At 45.4% G+C, this 23,740-nt stretch overlaps 1 protein-coding gene across 1 annotated transcript in view; it reads left to right on the top strand.

The window, feature by feature from the left end:
• The window catches only part of aldh1a2 (aldehyde dehydrogenase 1 family, member A2), a 42,929-nt gene that overhangs the window by 5,379 nt on the left and 13,810 nt on the right, over positions 1-23,740 (top strand). Inside the window, exons 2-7 of the mRNA XM_079497726.1 lie at positions 12,381-12,485; positions 14,458-14,598; positions 15,220-15,349; positions 17,915-17,976; positions 20,021-20,149; positions 21,368-21,481. Of these exons, the coding sequence (XP_079353852.1) occupies positions 12,381-12,485; positions 14,458-14,598; positions 15,220-15,349; positions 17,915-17,976; positions 20,021-20,149; positions 21,368-21,481 (681 nt within the window). The remainder of the gene's footprint in view (positions 1-12,380; positions 12,486-14,457; positions 14,599-15,219; positions 15,350-17,914; positions 17,977-20,020; positions 20,150-21,367; positions 21,482-23,740) is intronic.

The following is a 23,740-nucleotide window of genomic DNA, read 5'->3' as shown; positions in this document are numbered from 1 at the left end:
CAGGTTAGTTATTGTAACCGGCCACGGGTTAGTTGTAACCGGCCACGGGTTAGTTGTAACCGGCCACGGGTTAGTTATTGTAACCGGCCACGGGTTAGTTATTGTAACCGGCCACGGGTTAGTTGTAACCGGCCACAGGTTAGTTATTGTAACCGGCCACGGGTTAGTTATTGTAACCGGCCACGGGTTAGTTGTAACCGGCCACAGGTTAGTTATTGTAACCGGCCACGGGTTAGTTATTGTAACCGGCCACGCATGTCGGGAGCGACGGTGTTGTCGGACTAATGCCTGTCGGACTGTTAGTATGTCTAACCAACGTATAACGTTTACCCATTTAGACCTGAGGATATAATCTACAAATGTCTTCCAAATCCTAAGAGTTTTCTGAAAAACCTAATGTTTCTGCCAGTGGTTCTCAACCTTTTCATGTCAATAAGGACCCGCAGAATGAGCTTGTAGATCTACTATTTTCCAATAGCTATAAAGAATAACAAACATAATGCTTAAAACACCAAAAGGGGTTCCCGCGGTTAAACCAGCTAAACCTGGTTTTAACAACTTAAACCCTATAGCATCCGTATTGTGGGGAGAGCTTTCGCTGAAACTATAGCCGATCGCCAGGCTTGTCGCTCGGCTGTAGTTTCAGCGAAAATGTTCCCTATACAATAACAGATGAAAACAGAAAAAATGCACTAGTATGGACCGGAGCCCTGTGGGACTCCTCTCAGCCATATGGGGTTTAAGTGGTTAAACTGTTGTTTGAGTGGCTACAGGTGAAAGGAGTCAGCCTGTGTGAGCTATCTGTCCGCTGGGCTGATAGGACCACGAAGGAAGCCATAAATTAGACAACGCTGATGGCTATTTATTGATGTTTTTCACTTGTGATGAAGTGGAGGAAGGCTAAAGAGTAACTATGCTTTATGGGTAATTAACACAAACAGACAAAGCTTTCTCCAAGCCTTTTTTTTTGTTTTACGTTGGTCCGTGGTTGGTGGTTTTGTCACACCATTCAATGATGAGTTGTTAAACTTAACACCCAGAGGGATATAAATCTTACAGGATTGGAGAAAAGCACACCTCCGGATCGTTTACTTAAAGTGTTTTGAAAGACTGTCTGTAAAAGAAACAGTCTATAAAAGCCAGTTGTGTTGCAAATAAAGGTATGTGCCTATATCGGCTAGGTTTGTAACCAGCATATTTTATATAATACAGTAGCATTTATTTTGTTTTTTTGCTCAATCACTCACTAAAGCACTAGAACAGAAGGGACATTCTTGCAAGTTACAAGTTAATGTTAAACTGGACCCACTCACTGTGGCATGCTGGTAGTTTGGTTCACTGATAAGCACATGTTTGCTTGCTTGTGTAGAATTTAGTTTGTAATTTAATAATATTCAACCCAACACCTCCCCAATATGTAATTTGGAGGGGGGGTGGGGTCCCACCGTGGTCTAATACTAGGCCCCTAGCTTCCTTTTGTCCCTGTACACCAAATCGTTTTGCCAGAAAAATGTCCGATAGATCTGTAAGCTCACAACGCGCCTTGTCACAACGTTTGCATATATATATCTATATATGTTTTTAGCAGAATGTTAGCCCCAGAATTGGGCCGCTTATAGGCCAGGCTCATGTGCTATAATAAACGGTTAAGGTTGTAAATTGTCTTTGTTGGTTTTTTGGTTTTTTTGCAACGTGTTGGCAACAACATTAGTGCATTTTGCGCCACAGGGCGCCCTATGGGGAGACCTGTCCGTTTGGAGACAAGACGTTTTTGTAAAGTAATCTATGAAGAGAAGCCCCCAGTCAGTTGGGATGAATAAGAGGCCCCATCAATCTGTCACTGATTGAGATAGTACAGATGGGAAGGTTGGGGGGGGCGGGGAGGGAGGGCTGTCCGCCGGGCTGGGGGTGTAAATTATGGCCCCGTCTCACTGCGTGGGTCAGTGGCCCTGCCTCGCCAGAACATTGACCTGCAGTTCTGGAGTTTTTCACTTCAAAACCCACCGTCTTACTGCGATCAACATCAAACGGAGCTTCAGTTAGAGGATACTGAGCAACCACATGATTATCACAACAAGCACAGCTAGTGTTCCTCCTTCCTTTCTCACCCCTTCTCCCCCCCCTCCCTCATCCCCCCCCCCCTCGCTCATTCCCCCCCTCCCTCGCTCATTCCCCCCTCCCTCGCTCATTCCCCCCCTCCCTCGCTCATCCCCCCCCCTCGCTCATTCCCCCCCCTCCCTCGCTCATTCCCCCCCTCCCTCGCTCATTCCCCCCCCCTCCCTCGCTCATTCCCCCCCTCCCTCGCTCATTCCCCCCCTCCCTCGCTCATTCCCCCCCCTCCCTCGCTCATTCCCCCCCCTCCCTCGCTCATTCCCCCCCCCTCCCTCGCTCATTCCCCCCCTCCCTCGCTCATTCCCCCCCTTCCTCCTCCTGTCTCCCTCCCTCCATTCCTCCCTCCCTCCTTCTACCTTCTCTCCCTCTCTCTCTCTCTGTCCCTCTCTCCACCCCACCCCCCTCTCTCCCTCTCCCTCTCTCCCCCCCTCTCTCTCTCTCTGTCCCTCTCTCCACCCCCCCTCCTCTCTCTCTCTCCCTCCCCCCCCCCTCTCTCTCTCTCTCTCTCTCTCTCTCTCTCTCTCTCTTTCTCTCCACCCCGCCCCCTCCTCTCTCTCTCTCTCTCTCTCTCTCTCTCTCTCTCTCTCTCTCTCTCTCTCTCTCTCTCTCTCTCTCTCTCCCCCCCCCCCTCTCTCTCTCTTTCTCTCTCTCTCTCCCTGCTCTCACTGCATATCTTCTGTTAAAAACACACATCTTTGGACAGAGTGACAGAGTAAGAAGCTCAATTCGTACGCCCGATGGCAGCGGCGGCGGACGGTGTCGATTGCCCTTAAAGAACAACAGATCTTCAAGCTAAACGACCACGCCATTAAGCTTGAAGAACGGCTAATGGTCGGCAAGCGACGCCAGAGTGTAAATTTGAGGCCTAGATAAGTGTGCACCGGCCATGAATATGTCCGTCGGTGTGAAAAGGCTATGTTTTAGTGGGGGGGGGGGGGGGGGGGGGGTCAAGTGTAAATTATCGTCCTTGTGCGACGCGTCAGCATCGTTGTCCCCTGTCTCTTAATCACTGTGTGAGGAAGAGCGGTGACAGGGGGGTGACAGGGGAGGTTGCCCCTGTTAACTCTCCATATACCTTCGCTCTTCAGCCCCCCCACTTGACGTAAAACGTGTAAATCCTGATGGTGACATTATGAAAAACACTTGGACTCCATAAATCCATCTGAACCCCCACCCTCACCCACCCCCCCCAGCGAGACCCCGGACACACAGCGGTGCCACAGCATGCACGGCTCTTCTATATAGGTGTTTACTTATTATTTGCAACAAACTTTTGGGGCTATATCTTGCGCCACCCCTTAACCCTAATCCCTAAACTTATTTGCCATTTTTTACTATTTTAAAAAACCTTTTAAAATAGTTCAAATAGCTGATCTACAAGCTCACAACATGTAGATGTAGATTGGCTAGTTGAACTATTTTAAAATGATTTTCAAAATGGTAAAAAATGGCAAATAAGTTTAGGGATAAGGGGTAAGGGTGGCGCAAGATGGAGCCCTTGAGGCGCAAGTTTTGGGCCTTATTTAGGGAGTTATGTTTCTTTGTTTGCATATACATACAGGGCAATACACACTGCTATACAGTACATGAGCGCATGCATGCGGTTCCATTTGTATATACTCTCAGAGTCACACAAATGGATAAATGAAATGGTTTTTTGTCTGTGCCGATGATGCATGTATTTTGTAGATTCATTCCTTTGAGTTGAATAAAGTAAAATAAAAATGCCGGGAATGTCCTGCAAACACTAGTAGTAGTACCACAGTCTACACACATTAGATCCAACAATAGACAAAGGCAGTTTCACCTATTTGTGCATGCATGCATGTCAAGTTGTCTATAGCCTATAGCCTGTCTCGTGGCGATTGTTGATATATTTGTATAATTAGATTATTACTGTGGATTTAATTAATTTAACATTTAGAGGACCATGCAGCTCTTCATCCTCTTCCAATCTTTAATACATAATGTCTGGTATCATAAAATAATGACCGGAAAAAATATGATAAGAATAAGAACAATAAGGATAGTGGGACGTGGGTGGGAGTGAGAAGGGAGGGTGTTATGATGTTATGTCCACAGGACGATTCTACAAATGTCTTCTAAATCCTGATGTTTCTATGACAGTCGTTCTCAAACATTGTCATGGTAAGGACCCCCAGGATTATCTGTATTTGGCCACGGACCCCCATCTGAAAATATGATGTTCCAGTTGTTGTTCCAGTTGATGTTCCAGTTGATATGATGTTCCAGTTCGGTAGCACGGCACCGAGTGAGGGGGTCCCTGGAACAACATATTTTCAGATGGGGGTCCACGGCCAAATACAGATAATTCTGGGGGCCCTTGACATGAAAAATACTGGCCGCTCAGCTATGGGAAGAAAAAAAGAGAAATGAGAGCACAGCACAGTAATTGTTTGACTGAAATGCCATTGACACATTAGCATCACATAAGAACCGCTTTACTGTTTATATATATATTTTAAAAGTCATCTCTTCTCGACTGCCACTCTAATGACATGCACAGCCTGCCTTTTTTCGATCCACAGTGCATGGGGAGAGGTTATTTCTGATTGCCGTTTTTTGCATCAAAGTTTTGTCTGCACGTCACTCGGGAACAAGAGGGAACAGGAACAGCTCTCTCACCCTTCGCTCGCCCACAGACACGACAAAGACGTCTTCATCTCGCTGACAGGCGAGGTCAGCCCCGCTTGCCAAGCGCCATGAAAGGGCGCAGGGTGGCATTGTCTCTGGGTGAGGGGCGCAGGGTGGCATTGTCTCTGGGTGACGGACACAGGGTGGCATTGTCTGGGTGATGGGCACAGGGTGGCATTGTCTCTGGGTGGTGGGCGCAGGGTGGCATTGTCTCTGGGTGAGGGACACAGGGTGGCATTGTCTCTGGGTGAGGGGCGCAGGGTGGCATTGTCTCTGGGTGAGGGGCGCAGGGTGGCATTGTCTCTGGGTGAGGGGCGCAGGGTGGCATTGTCTCTGGGTGGTGGGCACAGGGTGGCATTGTCTCTGGGTGGTGGGCACAGGGTGGCATTGTCTCTGGGTGGTGGGCGCAGGGTGGCATTGTCTCTGGGTGATGGGCACAGGGTGGCATTGTCTCTGGGTGGTGGGCGCAAGGTGGCATTGTCTCTGGGTGAGGGACACAGGGTGGCATTGTCTCTGGGTGAGGGGCACAGGGTGGCATTGTCTCTGGGTGAGGGGCTCGATTTAAAACATTTTTTAAATCGTGAAAATGTGGCACAAATCTTTGAATATATATTATTACAGGGTGAACATTTTAACTCAAATCTTTGCTTCTGGGGAGGTCCCTGGAACAACATATTTTCAGATAGGGGGCGGAGGCATATTACATATAATTTCTGGGGTATTTGACATGAAATATTGATGTGATAGAGGAGGATATGAAACTTCCTGCTCAGACAGACAGACATGGTGAAGGTTGCAGGTGCAGCCGGTCACTTTTACAATTCTGTCTGACTTGTTGTGTGTTTGGAATCTTTTGGGTGTGTGTTGTGTAACATCCCACACAAATGCACACGCACATTCTCTCTCTCTCTCTCTCTCTCTCTCTCTCTCTCTCTCTCTCTCTCTCTCTCTCTCTCTCTCTCTCATAGACACGCATGCATGCACACATTTCTATGTATCTGTGTATGTCTCTGTCGGGTGGAAACCTCATATGTCCAAAACTGTGTTGATTTCGTCGACTAAAACTATGACGAAAAATGTTCGTCAACTATCTTTTTTCACTGACGAAAACTACATAAAAAATAAATAGAAACTAAGATGACTAATGACTAAAACTATGACTAAATATACTGTCAATTTTCTCAACAAATAAAAACTAGACTAAAATGTTAGGAAGGGACTAGTGGGCAAGAGGTCCAGTATAAGTCATTTTACACTCGCTGCGACGCGTTGTGAGCTTGTAGATCGGCTATTTTCAGCAAGTGTTAAATCAGTCATTAAGACAGCAACAAGGCCCGCTGAAATAGATTTTAGTCGACACAATCAACTGTAGATTCAGTCGGTTAAAATCGTATGATATTTAGTCGACTAAAACTAGACACTAGCCCGTTTGAATACCAAATATGAGGCCCCCATATACACCTGACATAATTATTTGGTTGATACAGTGGTATTGATAGTTTGATACACATAGTTTAGACCGTTCAATATCGCGCACAGCCATTACTCTCGACATTTACCCAGCAACAACACCACCTCTCCTCATCCTGTCGTCCCTTCACAATAAAGTGTCTCCCCTTTACCTCCCTATGCCGCACGTTTTACCCATGGTTAGTATTAACAGGAAATAGCTGTAACTTAACATCGTGGGAGAGAGCAATAAATGCAGCGAGAAAAATGAGAGGCCCCCTGAGGGTGGAGGCCCCCCCTTAGGGTGGTTGAGGCCCCCCCTGAGGGTGGAGGCCCCCCCTGAGGGTGGAGCACCCCTGAGGGTGGTGGAGGCCCCCCTGAGGTTGGAGGCCCCCCCCTGAGGGTGGTGGAGGCCCCCCCTGAGGGTGGAGGCCCCCCCTGAGGGTGGAGGCTCCCCCATGAGGGTGGAGGCCCCCCCCTGAGGGTGGAAAAAATGGACTCTTGGCGATAACACGTTTTCGCGCTACAGCAACAAAACTTCTAATATATATATATATATATATATATATATATATATATATATATATATATAGGCCTACCTCATTCCAAAGAAGCCAAGAGCTGAGGACCATTATATATTCCTGAAGCCTTTAGCATGTGAGCCGTGAGAAGATGTTAGCATGCCAAACAGATGTTTTGCTGCAGTCAGTATTTTTTGGCATGCCCCGTACCAGCCATCACTTCCATGTGCATTTTGCTGTGAGAAATCACTGAATAAACTTCAGTCAAAACTAATTCGCTTAAGATGGTAAATGTACTTAGTTTCATTTCTATGTTCATTTTTTGTTATGTGCCAAGGTCAATGTTTTTATTTTATTTATTTATTGTTATTATTATTATTGTTGTTGTTGTTGTTGTTATTATTGTTATTATTATAATTACAATACACCCTCTGAATGAACAGCAATATTGCTGACATCATCAGGGATCTCCATCCCTGATGATGTCACAGTCACGGGATGGTTGGTTGGTCGGTGAAGTACTCAAGTGAAAAGTATGAGTAGCCTCCTAGACTTCTTCCACCGCAGTCTAAACGTGACTAACCAGAATATATGTTTGTTTACCTTCACCACCACCTGTAAACATGTCCACGCACGCACGCACGCACGCACGCACGCACGCACGCACGCACGCACGCACGCACGCACGCACGCACGCGCACACACACACACACACGTCTCATCTGCCAAAACAGGCTCTCTCTCTCTCTGCCATGATGTGATTGACAGGTTTAAGCTTTAACAGAGAGAACAGGGGAGGGGGGGGGGGGTTGCTAAATATTTGCAGATGCTCTGTGCCACATACATAAAGTATTGAGCTGTTATTTACACATCAGGCATCCTCAATTTGTGTCACAGATCCCTTTAAATGGCTTTTTAAAAGACATTTGTGTTCATAATGTTTTTTTTAAGTGTCTCATGTGTACTTCGTGTGCATGTGCACTGCAGCATCTGAAAATATAACAATCAATGTGGTTGACAATAATGGATAATAATAGGCCTTTAAAACCTAGAGGAAACAGCATGTTTATTCATCAGATTATTATTGTCTATAGTACTCATGGGGTCTATATATACCCACATTTCTGGTTAGAAGTGTCACATTTGTGTCACAAACCCCAACATGTGAGGAGGAGGTGGTGGTGGTGGTGGTAGTAGTAGTAGTAGTATCGGCCCCGGGGCTGGGAACGGGCGAAGAGAGAGAGAGAAGAAAAAAAAGAAAGAAAAAAAACACCATTTATCATCTGAAAATGTTGCACTTTTGCACTTTGTTTTTTTTCATCCCTGTTCTCCTCCCCCCCCCTCTTCCCCCAAATGAACCTAAAAAAGCAATTTTAAGAAAAACCTTGAAAGTTGTGATTTATCCCGCGGCCGTGTCATTCTTAATCAAGTCCCTCAATGGAAGGAGACAAAAGTTCTCAACAGCGGTCCTTTTCTGGCCATGATTTAGGTGGCGCGGCCCTGCTCCTATAGTGTTCTCCGTTGCTGCTCCCCGACGACCTCCACTCTCCTTTTTTAGCAGAGCCGTGTGTGTGTGTGTGTGTGTGTGTGTGTGTGTGTGTGTGTGTGTGTGTGTGTGTGTGTGTGTGTGTGTGTGTGTGTGTGTGGATGGAGAGAGAGAGAGAGAGAGAGAGAGAGAGAGAGAGAGAGAGAGAGAGAGAGAGAGAGAGAGAGAGAGTCTAGCACACACGGTTCCTGCATTCTTGCTCGGCCCTGTTGAGCCTGTCAGAGGACACCCCTCTTGATTTAGGGGTGTTCCACTAACAGTGCGGCCTCTATAAATTAAAAAAGAAGAAGAAGAAGAAGAAAAAAACTAATTCTGTTGCTCTACAGGGCTTTCTTGTTTTGGTTAGCGGGGAGCCCTCTTCGCTCCTTATCGTTACTGACAATTTTATGAAGTGCCCTTAATGAGAGGCAGATTAAAGGTATAGGCAGCACGGCGCCTCACGGTGGACGCCCTGAGAACGCCGTGGCCTCGGGGGAGAGAAGGTGGAGAGAACCCACTGTGGTTCTGTGTCTATCTATTGTAAGTCCAGATAGGGGGGGGGGGGGGAGAGTGCATATGAATAGAGAGGGGAATGAGTCTGTATAATAAGTGTGTGTGAGCGTATGTGTGTGTGTGTGTGTGTGTGTGTGTGTGTGTGTGTGTGTGTGTGTGTGTGTGTGTGTGTGTGTGTGTGTGTGCGCGCGTGCAACGTGCATGTGTGTGCGTGTGTGTGTGTTTCTTCTTTTTTTGTGTGAGTGGTATGCGCAGATATACCAAACGCCCCGCTCTTCTTAAACCTCGGACAATTGACTTAAATCAGGCTTAAATATAACATGTAGTCCAGTCAACCCCCGTCCGCATAAACTGAACAACCAATGTCAATTTCAAGCTATACGATTCCCTGCTGAAAATTATTTAAAAATAACTTCAATGATTTAGCCTTGGTCAGAAATGGTTACATATTCATATACGGACTGTTTTGACCCCCAAGACTCTCTCCACATTGTCCACTAATTTTCCCCTCTACACCTCTCTCACGGAAATAGCCGATCACGTCGTAACATCGCTTGTAGATCATCTATTTTTGACGAATGCCCCCCCCAACACACACACACACCCACACACACTGACACTGGGGTTTCAAGTGGTTTCAAAATAAACACTCCCTAACAGTTTACAGCCAATTAAATAGTACTTAAGCCCTGTAAGTTTATGTCGGTAAACATTGCTGGCTGGAGTTTAGTGAGGCCTAATAGGAGCAAGTTGGAACACTTGAACCCCTTATTGCTGCCTCTCCAAGGTTTGTGTGGCCAGGCGGGGTGTTTGTATATGGGTGTATATTATAGCTCCTCTCTTCAAGTAGAAAAGGACGGTATAAAGAGCGTATGTATACACAGAAAAAGGATTTTGTGCCAGTGGATGTTCTCCTTGCACTCCATGCATCAACGCCGACTTGACAGCCATTAACAACAGTGTGTGAGTAGCCCCCCACCCCCCCCCCCCTACCACCCCACCCCCCACTAATGGATCTAAACATGTTTTATAACCAGCGCTGCTGGAAAGTAACCAAGTACCACTGGTGGAACGTAACTTCTTAAGTAGGCCTACTGTACTTAAGTACAGTTTGGAGGTATTTTTGTTTTACTTTACTGTGAGTATTTCCAATTATCAGTGCTTTTACGATATACTCTATACTAGTGTAGATTATTGCATCGCGACGCATTGTGAGCTTGTAGATCGGCTGTTTTCAAATGATGTTGATACATTTGAAAACATGAAATGGGACATTCTGCACAATGAGTAGTTTCTACTTTTGGTACTTTAAGTACATTTCGATGCCAATACTTTAGTAGTTTTACAAGTACATTTTGAATTCCGGACTTTTACTTGTAACGGATTACATCTATATTGCAGTATTATTAACACTTTAATTAAAACATTTGACATTTCTTCCACCACAAGTACATTTATTCAAACGCGATGTACTTCGGTACAATTTGGAGCTACGTTGACTTTATGTCCTTTTTACGAGCACAACACGATCTAAGAGGCAAATGTACAATTTTTTTTGTTTTTGTTTTGTTTAACGCCACCAGAGGTATTTTGGAAAGTTTTCTTACTTTGTACTAAATTAAACAATTAAGACACATTATGCCGATCTACAAGCACACAGCGCGTGGCTTTGTTGCAACACCAACACCGGCGCAGGGTCCATATTGGGCCATGCGGGCCATGGCCCAACAGGGTCCATATTGGGCCATGCGGGCCATGGCCCAACAGGGTCCATATTGGGCCATTCATTATATAGATATTCCACTGTTACGTTCGTAGCTTACGCATGTTTCAGGATAACTACTTTTATGGATGTGATGTATTGCCATGCTTTTTGTTCTTGTTTATTGTAAATCGCTCTGGATTAAGAACGTCTGCTAAATGCCTAAATTGTAAATTGTACTGACTAAGTTATCCTCTCAATTTCCAAAAGCCACACCTTATCTCCATGTTGATCTTCGTGGGTTTTTCTGCAGCAAAACGAAAAGAAAAAAAACCGTTGCGATGGACTCATTGTTGGAAAGCATCTCTCTGTAAACAGCCTCTCCACTCTTGCCACAGTTCCAAACCCGCAAGGTTTTTGTTATTTGTCTAAACATTTATTTTTCTTTCATTGCTTTATTACATCTTTTGAATAGGCCTATATGTTCCCTGTTTTTTATTATTTTTTATTTTTATCGTGGGCGGTTGTTTAACGGAAGGCCTGCTTTAACACATCACAGAGACCAAGTGCAGCACGTGTTTTACGATCTCGTAAACGAGCAGAGATGTTGTGAAACGTGTGTCTGCGCTTGAGGGGGAGAGGGAGAGGAGAGGGGGGGAGGGGAGGAGGGGAGGAGGGGGGGTTGTCTGGTGTCTGATAGGGATTTATCTGCCCCCCCCCCACCCCTTTTGTCTGGATGGTGGAGCACTCCCCAGAGAGTCATGCTGGACAGGCAGGAATCTCTGTGCAGATTTCCACAGATCCCCCCCCTCGCCCTCGCCCTCCCCCTCCCCTCATATCCCTCTCTTACACAAGGCTCCGAGGGGTACTGGGCAGGGAGGCCCAAAACAAGCCTGTTAGTGTTGGTTGGTTAGTTGTTCTTTTTTTAATCACCAAACCAAGCGCAATCACCTTACTTTAATCCATTAAGAACACCTGAGGCCGATTCTACAAAATGCCTCAGGTTCGAGATTGGTTCGAAACTAGAGGTTGGAACCTATCTTTCCGTGCCACGTGACGGGCAGATAGACCCCGACGAAGACCTTGTAGTTCGAAACGCGCTGGTCTCTTTTCTTTGTTTGCCTTGCCCACGAATAAATCATTAAAAGAAATGGAGTGCCTTGGAATTCTTCTTCTTTTACATGTTTTGGGAATTAAACTTTTTTCTTACACCTGTACCACCAAAGAGCAGCCATCTATAAGAGCCACTGACTGATCCCCCATTTAAAAATAAATTATGTATTTGGCCGTGGAACCCCCACCCTCCCCTCTCTCTGAAAATGAAAAATAGCTGATTTTTTATACCAACAATAACTTGGTATAAAAGCGTTTCTGGGATCAACTTACACGGGTCATATTATCCAATTGGAGGACATTATTGTTTACAAAGAGCACTATCTCTTCCAGGGACATGCAGAGAGTGTTAGAGGGGCAGGGGCTGAAATACCGTAAGAGGGCGGTTTTGGACAAAAATAGCGAAAATAGCAGATCTACAAGCTCACAACGCGTCATGCTGCGACGCGTTGAGAGCTTGTAGATCAGCTATTTTCGGGGCGCAACCCAGCACTCTTTAGCTATAGAGATGCAGTGTACAACATTGGATTTCTAAACAAATTGGTTCAACGCAAAATACTGTGTTACTGTGTTCAAGTTCAGGAGAAAAAAAGCAATTCTCCTGAATGCTGCCTTCTGGCATGGCATGGAAAGGAGAGGAGGGCATTTACATTTCTTTCACCATAGTAAATGCTGCATTCGTGGTCTGGAGAGGGCAGTTGTTTTACAGACGGGTAAAAGGGCAGGGGCTGAAGCCCCCCTTTGGTGTCTATGTGTGCACATCCCTGACCTCTTCTTCTCGTCTCTGCAGATCTTCATCAACAACGAGTGGCATGACTCGGCCAGTGGGAAGGTCTTCTCCGTGCAGAACCCCGCCACCGGAGAGCAGATCTGTGAAGTCCAGGAAGCCGACAAGGTATTCTTTTTTTTTGCATAAACTATTCAAATGAAAAACACAGTTATGTTTCCTCCCTATCGTCACTGTCGCTGCAGAAAAACCTCCTATCTCCATATTCTAAACTTTTGTTTTACAAAAGATCTACAAGCTCACGCCACGTTTCGAGCTCTAGCAATGATTCTCAAACCGTTTAATTCCAATGACCCCCCAGTTTGACATGCATTAGTCTACGGACCCCCATTTAATGGCAATTCTATTTCTGGGACCCCCGATTTATATCGTAAAATCAATGTTAATTTAACTCTGAGAGTGTACTCTCAGAGTTACAGACCCATGAGGGTCCATTTGGTTCCAAACTGTTATTTAGCTGCAGGGGACCCCCTGGAACTCCCTCAAGGACCACTGGGGGTCCCCACGTTATAGATCTGCTACTGTGATGCTTTTTGCATTTTGAAAAGTCCTGAAAAGTCCCAGTTTTTCGGACGGCATGAGGTTTCCACCCGACATATTATGAGAATCAGATACGGTCGTTCTCTCTAAGGTGAAAAACCGCTCCCTTGTTTTCCACATTCTCTAAGTAATCCACCGTATACCCTCTGGCACCCATTTCCCTTTTGGTTTTGGTGCGTTGTGAACACGTGTGAACTGTTTGTGTCCAAGAAATTAAGAAAAGCAAACGCGGCATGGATGAGTTTAGTCTAATGTGGTTTGGTTACCCTGGCAGTGTCTCTCTGGCCTTTCCCTAAATCAGCACCGATGGCTGGAATTAGGGTGGGTGGGGTGGGGTGGGGGGGGGCAGAAAGGGGAGGTGGGTATAGTGTGTATACTTGTCTTACTATTTGCTTGTGAGCAGTGTTGATTTCGCAGACGAAAAACATTCGTCGACGACACGTCACTGCACTAAATGGAAACGTGTGTGTGTGTGTGTGTGTGTGTGAGAGAGAGAGAGAGACAGAGAGAGAGAGAGAGAGAGAGTGAGAGTGCGTGCGTGCGGAAATCTACTCCCCTCTGAGTAGATTTAATTCTACTCAGAGGGGAGTGGAGAAACACCTGTTCATTAGCCCTCTTCACACGGCGGCCATTTTGGTCTTCTTTCACACTTGGGGTTGGGTTGGGTGCTTGGTCCCACCCACCGAGTATATGACACCCCCAGGTGTGAAAGAAGAGCAAAATGAGAGTGATTATTGGTCTATGGCACTGGTTCTCAAAGTGCAGTCCGGGGGGACCCCCCAAGAGTCCACGAGGAGGCCTCCAAGAGGCCCCCCAGAAAAAATGAGGAAAACACTTTTTTTCAATTTTTTCAATTTAATAGCCGAATGTTTTTCTAGCTATTCAAACATAGTCGATGTGTTGTGAGCTTGGCTATTGGCTATTTTGGAGGAAGAATGTTGGGAATTATTTTGGACCAAAGTCGGGTGGAATGTTTTGCAGGATTCCAATTCAGAAGCAAGTATAGCAGATCTACAAACTCGAAACAGCTTCTGCTACTTTTGAAACGTTTGTGTGACGCTGTAGTATGATCAAGTATAGGGTGTTAATTTACAATGAAAACACAACAAGGTTTCTGCCCCCGCGACAGCAATGATATCAATTCATTGACGTGAAAATGAAACGAGAGAGACTCGGAGTAGAACCGCTGCTTCTTCACCTGGAAAGGAGCAAGCTTAGGTGGTTCGGGCATCTGGTTAGGATGCCTCTCGGGCGTCTCCCTAGGGAGGTCCTCGAGGCACGTCCCACTGGGAGGAGACCCCGGGGCAGACCAAGGCGCAGTTGGAGGAAACACATCGACTCACTGGCCTTGGAACGTCTCGGGATCCCCCAGGAGGAAGTCACTAATGTTGCTCTGGAGAGGGAAGTCTGGAGCACTCTGGTGGAGCTGTTGCCCCCGCGACCCGACTACGGATAAGCGGTTGAAGATGGATGGATGGATGGAAAATGTTCATAAAAATAACAACGATTATGTAATTAATAAATGTCTCCTATCGTGTAGGCGGACGTTGACAAGGCGGTGCAGGCGGCTCGTCGGGCGTTCTCCCTGGGCTCGGTGTGGAGGAGGATGGATGCCTCGGAGCGGGGGAGGCTGCTGTCCAAGCTGGCCGACCTGGTGGAGAGAGACAGTGTCTATCTAGCAGTGAGTATACTACAGTACAGTGTTGATTTCGTCGACTAAAACTAAGACGAAAAATGTTTTTTCGAGCTTGCAGATCTGCTACTTTTGCCATTTTTTAAAACATTCGCGTGAGGTTTATGCACCCAAATTCAAACCACATCTAACTGTAGAGATGATGTGGTTCAAATCTGTTTGTGTGTGTGTTTTTAGCAGTTCAGACTTGATCAAAACCAGTCTGATTCCTATCTGGAATAGGCCAAACATTGTGGATATGGGGTTCTACCCAGTGTGAACACAGCCTAACTTCTAGCAGCACACTGACCACATCTGTGCTCTTAAGTAATGGACTATGAAAGAAAATATTGCCCCCCCCCCTTTTTTTGGGGGTGGTGGGGCCGTTTAAGATCTTTTTTCATGTGTTTATGATGGTATTAAATCATTTCAGCCACTTTATTGTGTTACTTAAAAGGAACGCAAGTGCCATAACTTAAGGGCTTTGTGCGTAGGTCGATGTTATCTTAGGATGATGTTTCACTCTGGAGACGAGGAAAACACTCGCGGCCCGAGTGAAATTATATTAGGATTTGTTCTATTACAATATTTCCCAACCATGTTCTCTCCCTTTCCTTCCACTCCCTTCAGACGATAGAGTCATTGGACAGTGGGAAACCTTTCCTGCCCACCCTGTTTGTGGACCTCCAGGGAACCATAAAGACTCTCAGATACTTTGCTGGATATGCGGACAAGATCCACGGCACGTCCATTCCAATGGGTAAGCTCACACTGCACGCACGCAGCTTTGTGACTACGTTTTTTTCTGCCCTCCCCTTCATGATGATTGTTAATAGAAACTCGTTAACGCTTAATTAATGGCTAATTAATTGTTAAACGATTAAAAAAAATGCAAGTGTACAATGAACAATGTACAACATGCTGTGACTGTGAGTGACGCATAAGAACACTTCCAGTACAATGCATGTTGTTCTCATCCAAGAAAGGAGGTTTATTTTGTGCGATAGCAGTATAAATGTATAACTTTCATAAGATTCAAGTAGAAGAGTAGAAGAGCTACTAGCTCAAAACGCTCAAGATAGCAGATCTACAAGCTCAATTGTGAGCTTGTAGATCTGCTATTTTCAAAAGATGTGAAAACATGTATTTAAAGTACATTTTGATACAGAGTATTTCTAAAACACCGTATAATTTATACTTTTAACTTAAGTAAAACATTTGAGTCTGTGAGGCAGACTATGGCTGCTGCTTCTTCTTTATGGGGGGGAGGGGGTGGGGGGCTTGTTGGAGATGAACGCGGCCTGAGGGGTTCAGAAGGTAAACAGCAGGGCCTGCTCCCAGGCCAGTTATAAATCTGACCACTAATGATGTCTGTCCTAAGGTAGACTGCCACCAGTGCAGCTATAGCAGAGCACTGTCTAAAAGCCTGCATGGCCATTCAGGTTATAGGGTGGGGGAAGGCATTTTTTATTTTTTGTCTTCTGTCTTGCATTTAAAGGGGAAAACCACTCACTGAACTATGTCGTTAATATACCTAAAATAAATAAATACATTGGAACGTTAATTATGAATTGAGTGGACAAAAAAAAAACATACCTATATTTGTTTACACGAAATGTGGAACTGCAGCACTTTCATGGAGGTGGATGGATGTTCATGACGTCATGTATGACGTTTGAGGTCCGGGCTTAACTTCCGCTCACTCGAGCCATTGAGTTATAATTATACTTCTGGCAGTCTTCCGGCCGTTCCGGGTGCTTCAAAACGCCACTGAGCAACTTCCATCGAAATGAATAGCGGGGGGGGGGGCGGGGCTAACGCTCCGGTTCGGTCTCTATCCTTTTATTACTCTATGGTGCACACACACTGTAGCGTCACAAAGATGCCAAATGCTGCTCGCGGCAGGAGTCTCTTCCTGGTTTTTAGACAGCTGGTGGATGGAAAATGAAGCTCGCTCGCGGCTTCCACTTTGCCGCGGGGGCAGGCGTTTTCTGCATGTTTCCTGGCCCGACGCGGCACGCGGCACTTTGCCGCATGGGTGGAGCTTCATTCCACCAGCTGTTTAAAATCCAGGAAGAGACGCCTGCCGCGAGCGGCTTTTTGCCCCGCCTTGACGCCCATATCTGCTTGTACCCTCTGCAAGCCAAAGAGTACATCTTGGTGGTCACTGATCATATGACCCCATATGACCCCCAAGGGGTGTTACTTCTACACAACAACTCTAAGGTATATTAATGACATAGTTAAATGTTGAAAACGAGTGGGTTTCCCCTTTAATGACTTGAGCCCTCAATAAACTTGACCTTTGGCTTGGTCTGCTATTTTTTACACCAAACACCAAACTCTCTTCGCCGAAAATAGCCGATCTATAAAGAATTGTAGAATAGGGATGTGAGGGGGTTAAAAATAAAGTCTACAATGATTTGCTGGATTTGGCTGCCAGTGTAAATGCAGGGGCCAATTCTTTCCCCCCAATCTACACCCCCGGACCCCCCCCCCCCCCCCTCACAAAAAAACAGCCAATCTACCAGCTCACATTGTGTGTGTCACCGTGTATCACCAAAATGCAGTTTTCCCCAGTGTTTTAGCACCACTGTAGACAATGAATAAGCGTGACACACCCTCTCTGTAGTAAGTTGCCACTTTTTTGTTGTTGTTGTTGTGTAATGCATGAGGAATGAGCCACTGACTGCAGGGTGACACCTCCTCCTTTCCCAGTCAGTCACACACTCATCACTTTCACTTGTTGGTTGGGTGTGTTCCTTCATGGGCTCTGGAGTAGTGTATGTGTGCAGTCGTGGAAAAAGCTGTAGATCTGCTTGTAGATCTGCTATTTTCAAATGGCCGAAATTTGTTATAGTGCTGAAGTGGATAGTGTATGTTTTTTAATTTGAAGTACAATATTTGCCTCTGAGAGTAGAAGTAAAAGTACTGGCAATTAGAAATACTCAAGTAAAGTAAAGTACAAATACCTCAAAATTGTACTTAAGTACAGTACTTACGTAATGTACTTACTAATGGTTACTTTCCACCACTCCTCCACTTTCCCAGTCACACACTCATCACTTTCACTTGTTTGTTGGGTGTGTGTGTGTGAGTTCATCTGTCCTCAGAGAACGCTGGGAGCTAAACACGTTTAATTTGAGACTAACATCCATTGGTACTGAAGAAATGATTGCACTCTCCAAGTAGCCGTTTCCAAACATTTATTATGCTTAAAACGATAACGACGTGTGTGTGTGTGTGTGTGTGTGTGTGTGTGTGTGTGTGTGTGTGTGTGTGTGTGTGTGTGTGTGTGTGTGTGTGTGTGTGTGTGTGTCCACAGATGGAGAGTACCTAACATTCACCAGACATGAGCCAATCGGAGTATGTGGGCAAATCATCCCCGTAAGTATGACCTCCCATTAGTCCGGACTTAATGCGGGTTACAAATCACCCGTGCTGCGGCGGGTTACAAATCATACAAACCACCCGTGCTGCGGGTTACAAATCACCCGTGCTGCGGGTTACAAATCACCCGTGCTGCGGGTTACAAATCACCCGTGCTGTGGGTTACAAACCACCCGTGCTGCGGGTTACAAATCACCCGTGGCTTCGTGTGAGGTTAGGGTTAGGTTAGGGTTTGGGACTAACAGATCTACAAGCTCCCAACGAGTCACAGTGAGCTGGTAGATCGGCCTTGTAGATCAGCTATCTTTGGCTGTTTTTGAAGATACAGGCGGGCTTCAGTTGGTTAAAGGAAGTGGTTGTTGGTGGTGAGGTAATAAGGGACAGAAGACATTGCCCGTTTGCTGAAAACATTGTTCTGTTTTCCTGGAATTCTGCACGTGACGTACTATAAATCAGTGTATATTTGGGTAAATCCGTTGGCACTCTCAACGAATAGAGGTGCCAGTTGAGATGGAGGGAGAGAGAGGGGGGGGGAAGAGAGAGAGAGAGAGAGAGAGAGAGAGAGAGAGAGAGAGGGAGATTATGAGATATAAACAGAATGAAAGACTAGGAGAGATAAAACAGAGTGAACCCAGCAACACTGCAGGGTTTTCAGTAAAGGGAGAACAGTGAGAAAGTATACAACACATACATTAACCACTTAAGCCCAATATACAGTATACTTTTTATGAATACATTTGAAAGCTTGTGGAATGCGAGAAATACTAATTCTGGCATAATGCATATACTTTTACTTTTAGTACTTTAAAGTACATTCTGGCACCAATACTTTTGTACTTTTACTCACTTTTACTCAAGTACATTTTGAATACTGGACTTTTACTTGTAACAGAGTAAGTAAGCAATTAAGAGTACTATTGGTCCACCACTGTACAGGAGTTCCATCGGTGCTGGATGTGTGCTGTTAACCCATTTGGGGCGGGAACCCCTTTTGGCGTTTTAAACATTATGTTATAATTCAGCTATTGAAAAATAGCAGATCAACAAGCTCATAGCGCGCCACCGAGTGGGTCCAGGGTCCCTGGAACAACATTTTTTCAGATGGGGGGGTCGGCGGCCAAATACATATATTTTTGGGGTCTTTGACATGAAATATATTGAGCACCACTGACTGATACAGAATTTTTTTAAATTTCGACGTCAGGCCTAACTGGGTTTAAGCGTGTGTTGATTGTGCAAGAGGAGTTTAGAGAGCATGTGGTTGTTCTGCGTACGGACGGAGCCCCATGGGTTCCCGTATAAGGCAGAAACAACACAGGCCCTGAGTGTAATACAGTGATACGGGTTCTCTAAGTATTGCACATGTGTTGCAATACACCCCCCCCACCTCCCCCCCCCCCCATGCTGCGGTGGTGGGAAGAAAAGAGAAATGCCGTAGAAGTGCCGAAAACCCCTTTTTTTTCCTCCTCCTCTCGACTCATGTTTAGACAGAGTTAAAAATGAGAGTAAAGTGACTAACAAGCAATGACTTATTGGGTTTGACTTGTGACCACCCAGTGTGTCAAGTCAGATGCATGCATGATGTCCTCTTCCTGTGTGTGTTGTGTGTGTGTCTGTGTGTGTGTGTGCGCGCGCTTGTGTGTGTGCGCGGCCGCGCACGCACGCATGTGTACTTGTTTGTTTTACTATACTTGCCAAATGTCCTCACAAGTGTGGTCAAATTTGAGAAACACACATTGCGAGGACAGATTTTCCTGCTCCTCACAAGAGAAATAATGAGTTGTTAGATAGTTGAATATAGATTCAAGGTTGGGGCTAGGATTAAGTGATTAAGGTTTTAGGTGTTGGTGTAATGGGGCACGGTGGCACAGTCTGTAGCCTGTCGCCTCACAGCTAGAAGGTCCTGGGTTCGATTCCCACGGGGAACGCTGTGGACGCTGGGGGCGTGTTCTCTTAGGGATAAAAAAACGACATTAAAAATGTTTTTGTCTCTAAAATGTTTATTTTACAAAGTAATACAACGTTATACATGTTGTTGCAGTGGAACTTCCCCCTGATGATGACGGCGTGGAAGCTGGGTCCCGCGCTGGCGTCCGGGAACACGGTGGTCATCAAACCCGCCGAGCAGACGCCACTCACGTGCCTCTACATGGGCGCGCTCATCAAAGAGGTACGGAAACACCCGCAGACAGCGTGCACTGCATGCACCTGCCACCAGTGTTGTTTTTGGCGGCAAATTTTGATTTTAGTTTTAGTCGTAGTCTCTTGAATAGTTTTCATTTAGTTTTAGTCACATTTTAGTCACCTGGAATGTTTTAGTGTTTAGTCTAGTTTTAGTCGACTCAATATCATATGATTTTAGTCGACTAAATCTACAAGGTCGTAGACACAATCAATGGCCAATGAAGGTGGGAGGGGTTAGGGTTATGAATGTCATTAAAGTGTTGTTATTTCGATTGGGCCTTTTGACTCAAAGGCTTTCAGCTTTCAGGAAGAAACAAAAAATACACAGGGAAGACATATTTGAATATTATAACCACTCCTGGGGGTCTATTAGAGTAATGTTAACTCCATAAACACATACAAAACACCTGGGGGTCTATTAGAGTAATGTTAACTCCATAGACACATACAAAACACCTGGGGGTCTATTAGAGTAATGTTAACTCCATAGATACATACAAAACACCTGGGGGTCTATTAGAGTAATGTTAACTCCATAAACACATGCAAAACACCTGGGGGTCTATTAGAGTAATGTTAACTCCATAAACACATGCAAAACACCTGGGGGTCTATTAGAGTAATGTTAACTCCATAAACACATACAAAACACCTGGTGGTCTATTAGAGTAATGTTAACTCCATAAACACATACAAAACACCTGGGGGTCTATTAGAGTAATGTTAACTCCATAAACACATACAAAACACCTGGGGGTCTATTAGAGTAATGTTAACTCCATAAACACATACAAAACAGAAAAAGTAGAAACAATCACGGCACTCCATCTTTAACACATAAGCTCACAATAGATACGCTATATTTTTCGTACCATTTGCCTATAATGACATCAATAATTTGGCAATGATTAAATCATGGATTGAATCTGTTCTAGATTATAGATGTTGCAGCCGTGCAACAACGGGCTCCCTCCGTTATCTCTCCCTTCGCAGGCCTCGCCCCAATCTTTTTTTCGGAGCCTCTGTGGCTGTTTGCTTTAATATGTTCTGTCCATGTGTGTGTGCGGGGCCTGCGTGGTGGGGAGGTTGGGTTGGGTCCGGATTCCCCCCCCTTCACATCACATCACACTGCCTGCTGTGGTTTTGCTTGGCTCTGGTCTGTCATCTCCTCTAAAGCTTGTTTCCTCCCATATTGTTTTGACAGGCCGGCTTTCCACCGGGAGTCATCAATATTTTGCCAGGATTCGGGCCAACAGCAGGAGCCGCGATCGCCTCGCACATGGGCATAGACAAAGTGGCGTTCACGGGATCAACCGAGGTAATTTAACACTAACGTCACGGATCAAATGAACGGTCGCGTATAACCAGTGGTTCAGGCTGGTATAGGCGACCCCCCCCCCCCCCCAAAAAAAAAAATCATATTTGAACTGAGGACCTCCCAAAATAATCATATTGTGACGTAAACCGCATGCCCTGTCATTACGCCTCGTGACAGGAGGGCTCTCCATTCATCTCGGAGCAGCACATGTGCATCATGCACGCATGCAGGCAAGCAGGCAGGCAGGCAGGCAGGCAGGCAGGCAGGCAGGCAGGCAGGCAGACAGACAGACAGACAGACAGACAGACAGACAGACAGACCACACAAAGTTAAAATATGAAAAATATGAGGTTTCTGCAACAATATTGTGTACCATTGTGATGATGAATATACTATACCTCTCTGCTGTCCCTTTCATGGAGCTCTCCACACACACACATGCTCGCGCCTGCACACGCGTACACATGCAAGCACGCACACACACGCACACACACGCACGGGTGGAACCCCAGATGGCTTTGCAGAGTTGGGAGGAAGTTAATGGAAAACTAAATGACCAAGGGCATACCATGTTAGGCATTGAGCTCTCGGAGGTGTTGCGTTCAGGAGGAACACGTACATTCCTCCTCAGGCCTGGTGACATGTTGCGTTCAGGAGGAACACGTACATTCCTCCTCAGGCCTGGTGACATGTTGCGTTCAGGAGGAACACGTACATTCCTCCTCAGGCCTGGTGACATGTTGCGTTCAGGAGGAACACGTACATTCCTCCTCAGGCCTGGTGACATGTTGCGTTCAGGAGGAACACGTACATTCCTCCTCAGGCCTGGTGACATGTTGCGTTCAGGAGGAACACGTACATTCCTCCTCAGGCCTGGTGACATGTTGCGTTCAGGAGGAACACGTACATTCCTCCTCAGGCTTTGAACACTTTAGTTACTAGTTACTTTGGAGATTTGGGTTATTATTACAACATTTTTTTACCACTTCAGCCCTATATATATACAATTCGGGCATTTGAAAATAGCGGATCGGGCTATTTTCAAAAGATGTTTCATACATTCATACAATAGTTGAAATGAGATATTCTGCACAATTCTTTTTTCATTTGTGTACTTTTTTTTCCACCACTGTATCTTTGGTTGAAATGAGCCAGGTTTATGTTGTGTTTGGAATAGCCTTGAGGTTTCTAGTATTATCCTCTTGTTTTGACTCTCTGGCAAGCGTGTCTGTTTAGGGAGAGAGAGAGAGAGAGAGAGAGAGAGAGAGGGACATGGCGATTACAATAAGCACACACATGTATGCCGTCGTTGTTAGAATGGTTTCAATTTGAACCACAAAAAAAACATTTCTTCTGGCCGATGACAGCTGGCTTCCGGTCAGTCTGTTATGCGAGAGCAGGAACGACTTGCTTACTTGTTGATCGTTTTGTTCGAGGGAACCGAGGCCAAGGAAGAAACAAAACAAATTTAAAATGATGGATCAATTCATCATGTGGAAGGAAGGGGCGATTTCAAAACTTAGCAGATAAAAGCAGGGACTTTACGTACAGTTTATGGTAGATTGAAGCCAAGAGTTCTGCTATGCACATGCGGCTGGGAAACTACAGACTATAAGTAATGAACAGTAAACGCTTTATCTCATTCTCTCTGTGATTCTGTCGTAGAGTTTGTATAATACACTAAAATAATGTGGCTGGATGCTGCAGATCTGTGAAGTATTGCTAACCCATTTAGGACTGAGGCCAGATCCTACAAAATGTCTTGTTAATCCTGACAGTTTTCTGGAAAAACCTTCATGTTTCTGTGTCAGTGGTGCTCAAACTATCTCATGTCAAGGACCCACAGAATGATCTGTATTTGGCTGCGACCCCCATCTGAACATATGTTGTTCCAGGGACCCCCCCAGAAACAAAGATTTGAGTTAAAAAACATTTGTTGTGAGACGATATATATTCGCCACATTTTCAGGATAAAAAAAGCAGATCTTGAGCTTGTAGATCTGCTATTCTTCAATGGCTAAAGTATAACATAATGCTTCCCCGTCCTGAATGGGTTAAGCCCTACTGGGACTAATAATAATAATATGGGAGACCTCATGGTTTTAATAATTCACTGAATGTAAGAACAAATCTCAACTGCGGTCACAGCTGTCTCCCGCGCCATATCAAACATTCCACTGAATCCATCTATAGACAATCATAGATTGCTATCGGCGATAAGAACGCAAACAGACACGGTAACCAAAGCAAAATGTCAAA

This window comes from Electrona antarctica, assembly GCF_951216825.1.
Source record: "Electrona antarctica genome assembly, chromosome: 3".
NCBI classification, from domain to species: Eukaryota; Metazoa; Chordata; class Actinopteri; order Myctophiformes; family Myctophidae; genus Electrona; species Electrona antarctica.
The sequence above is the reverse complement of the archived record's forward strand: the minus strand, read 5'-3'. Positions and strand labels throughout refer to the sequence as shown.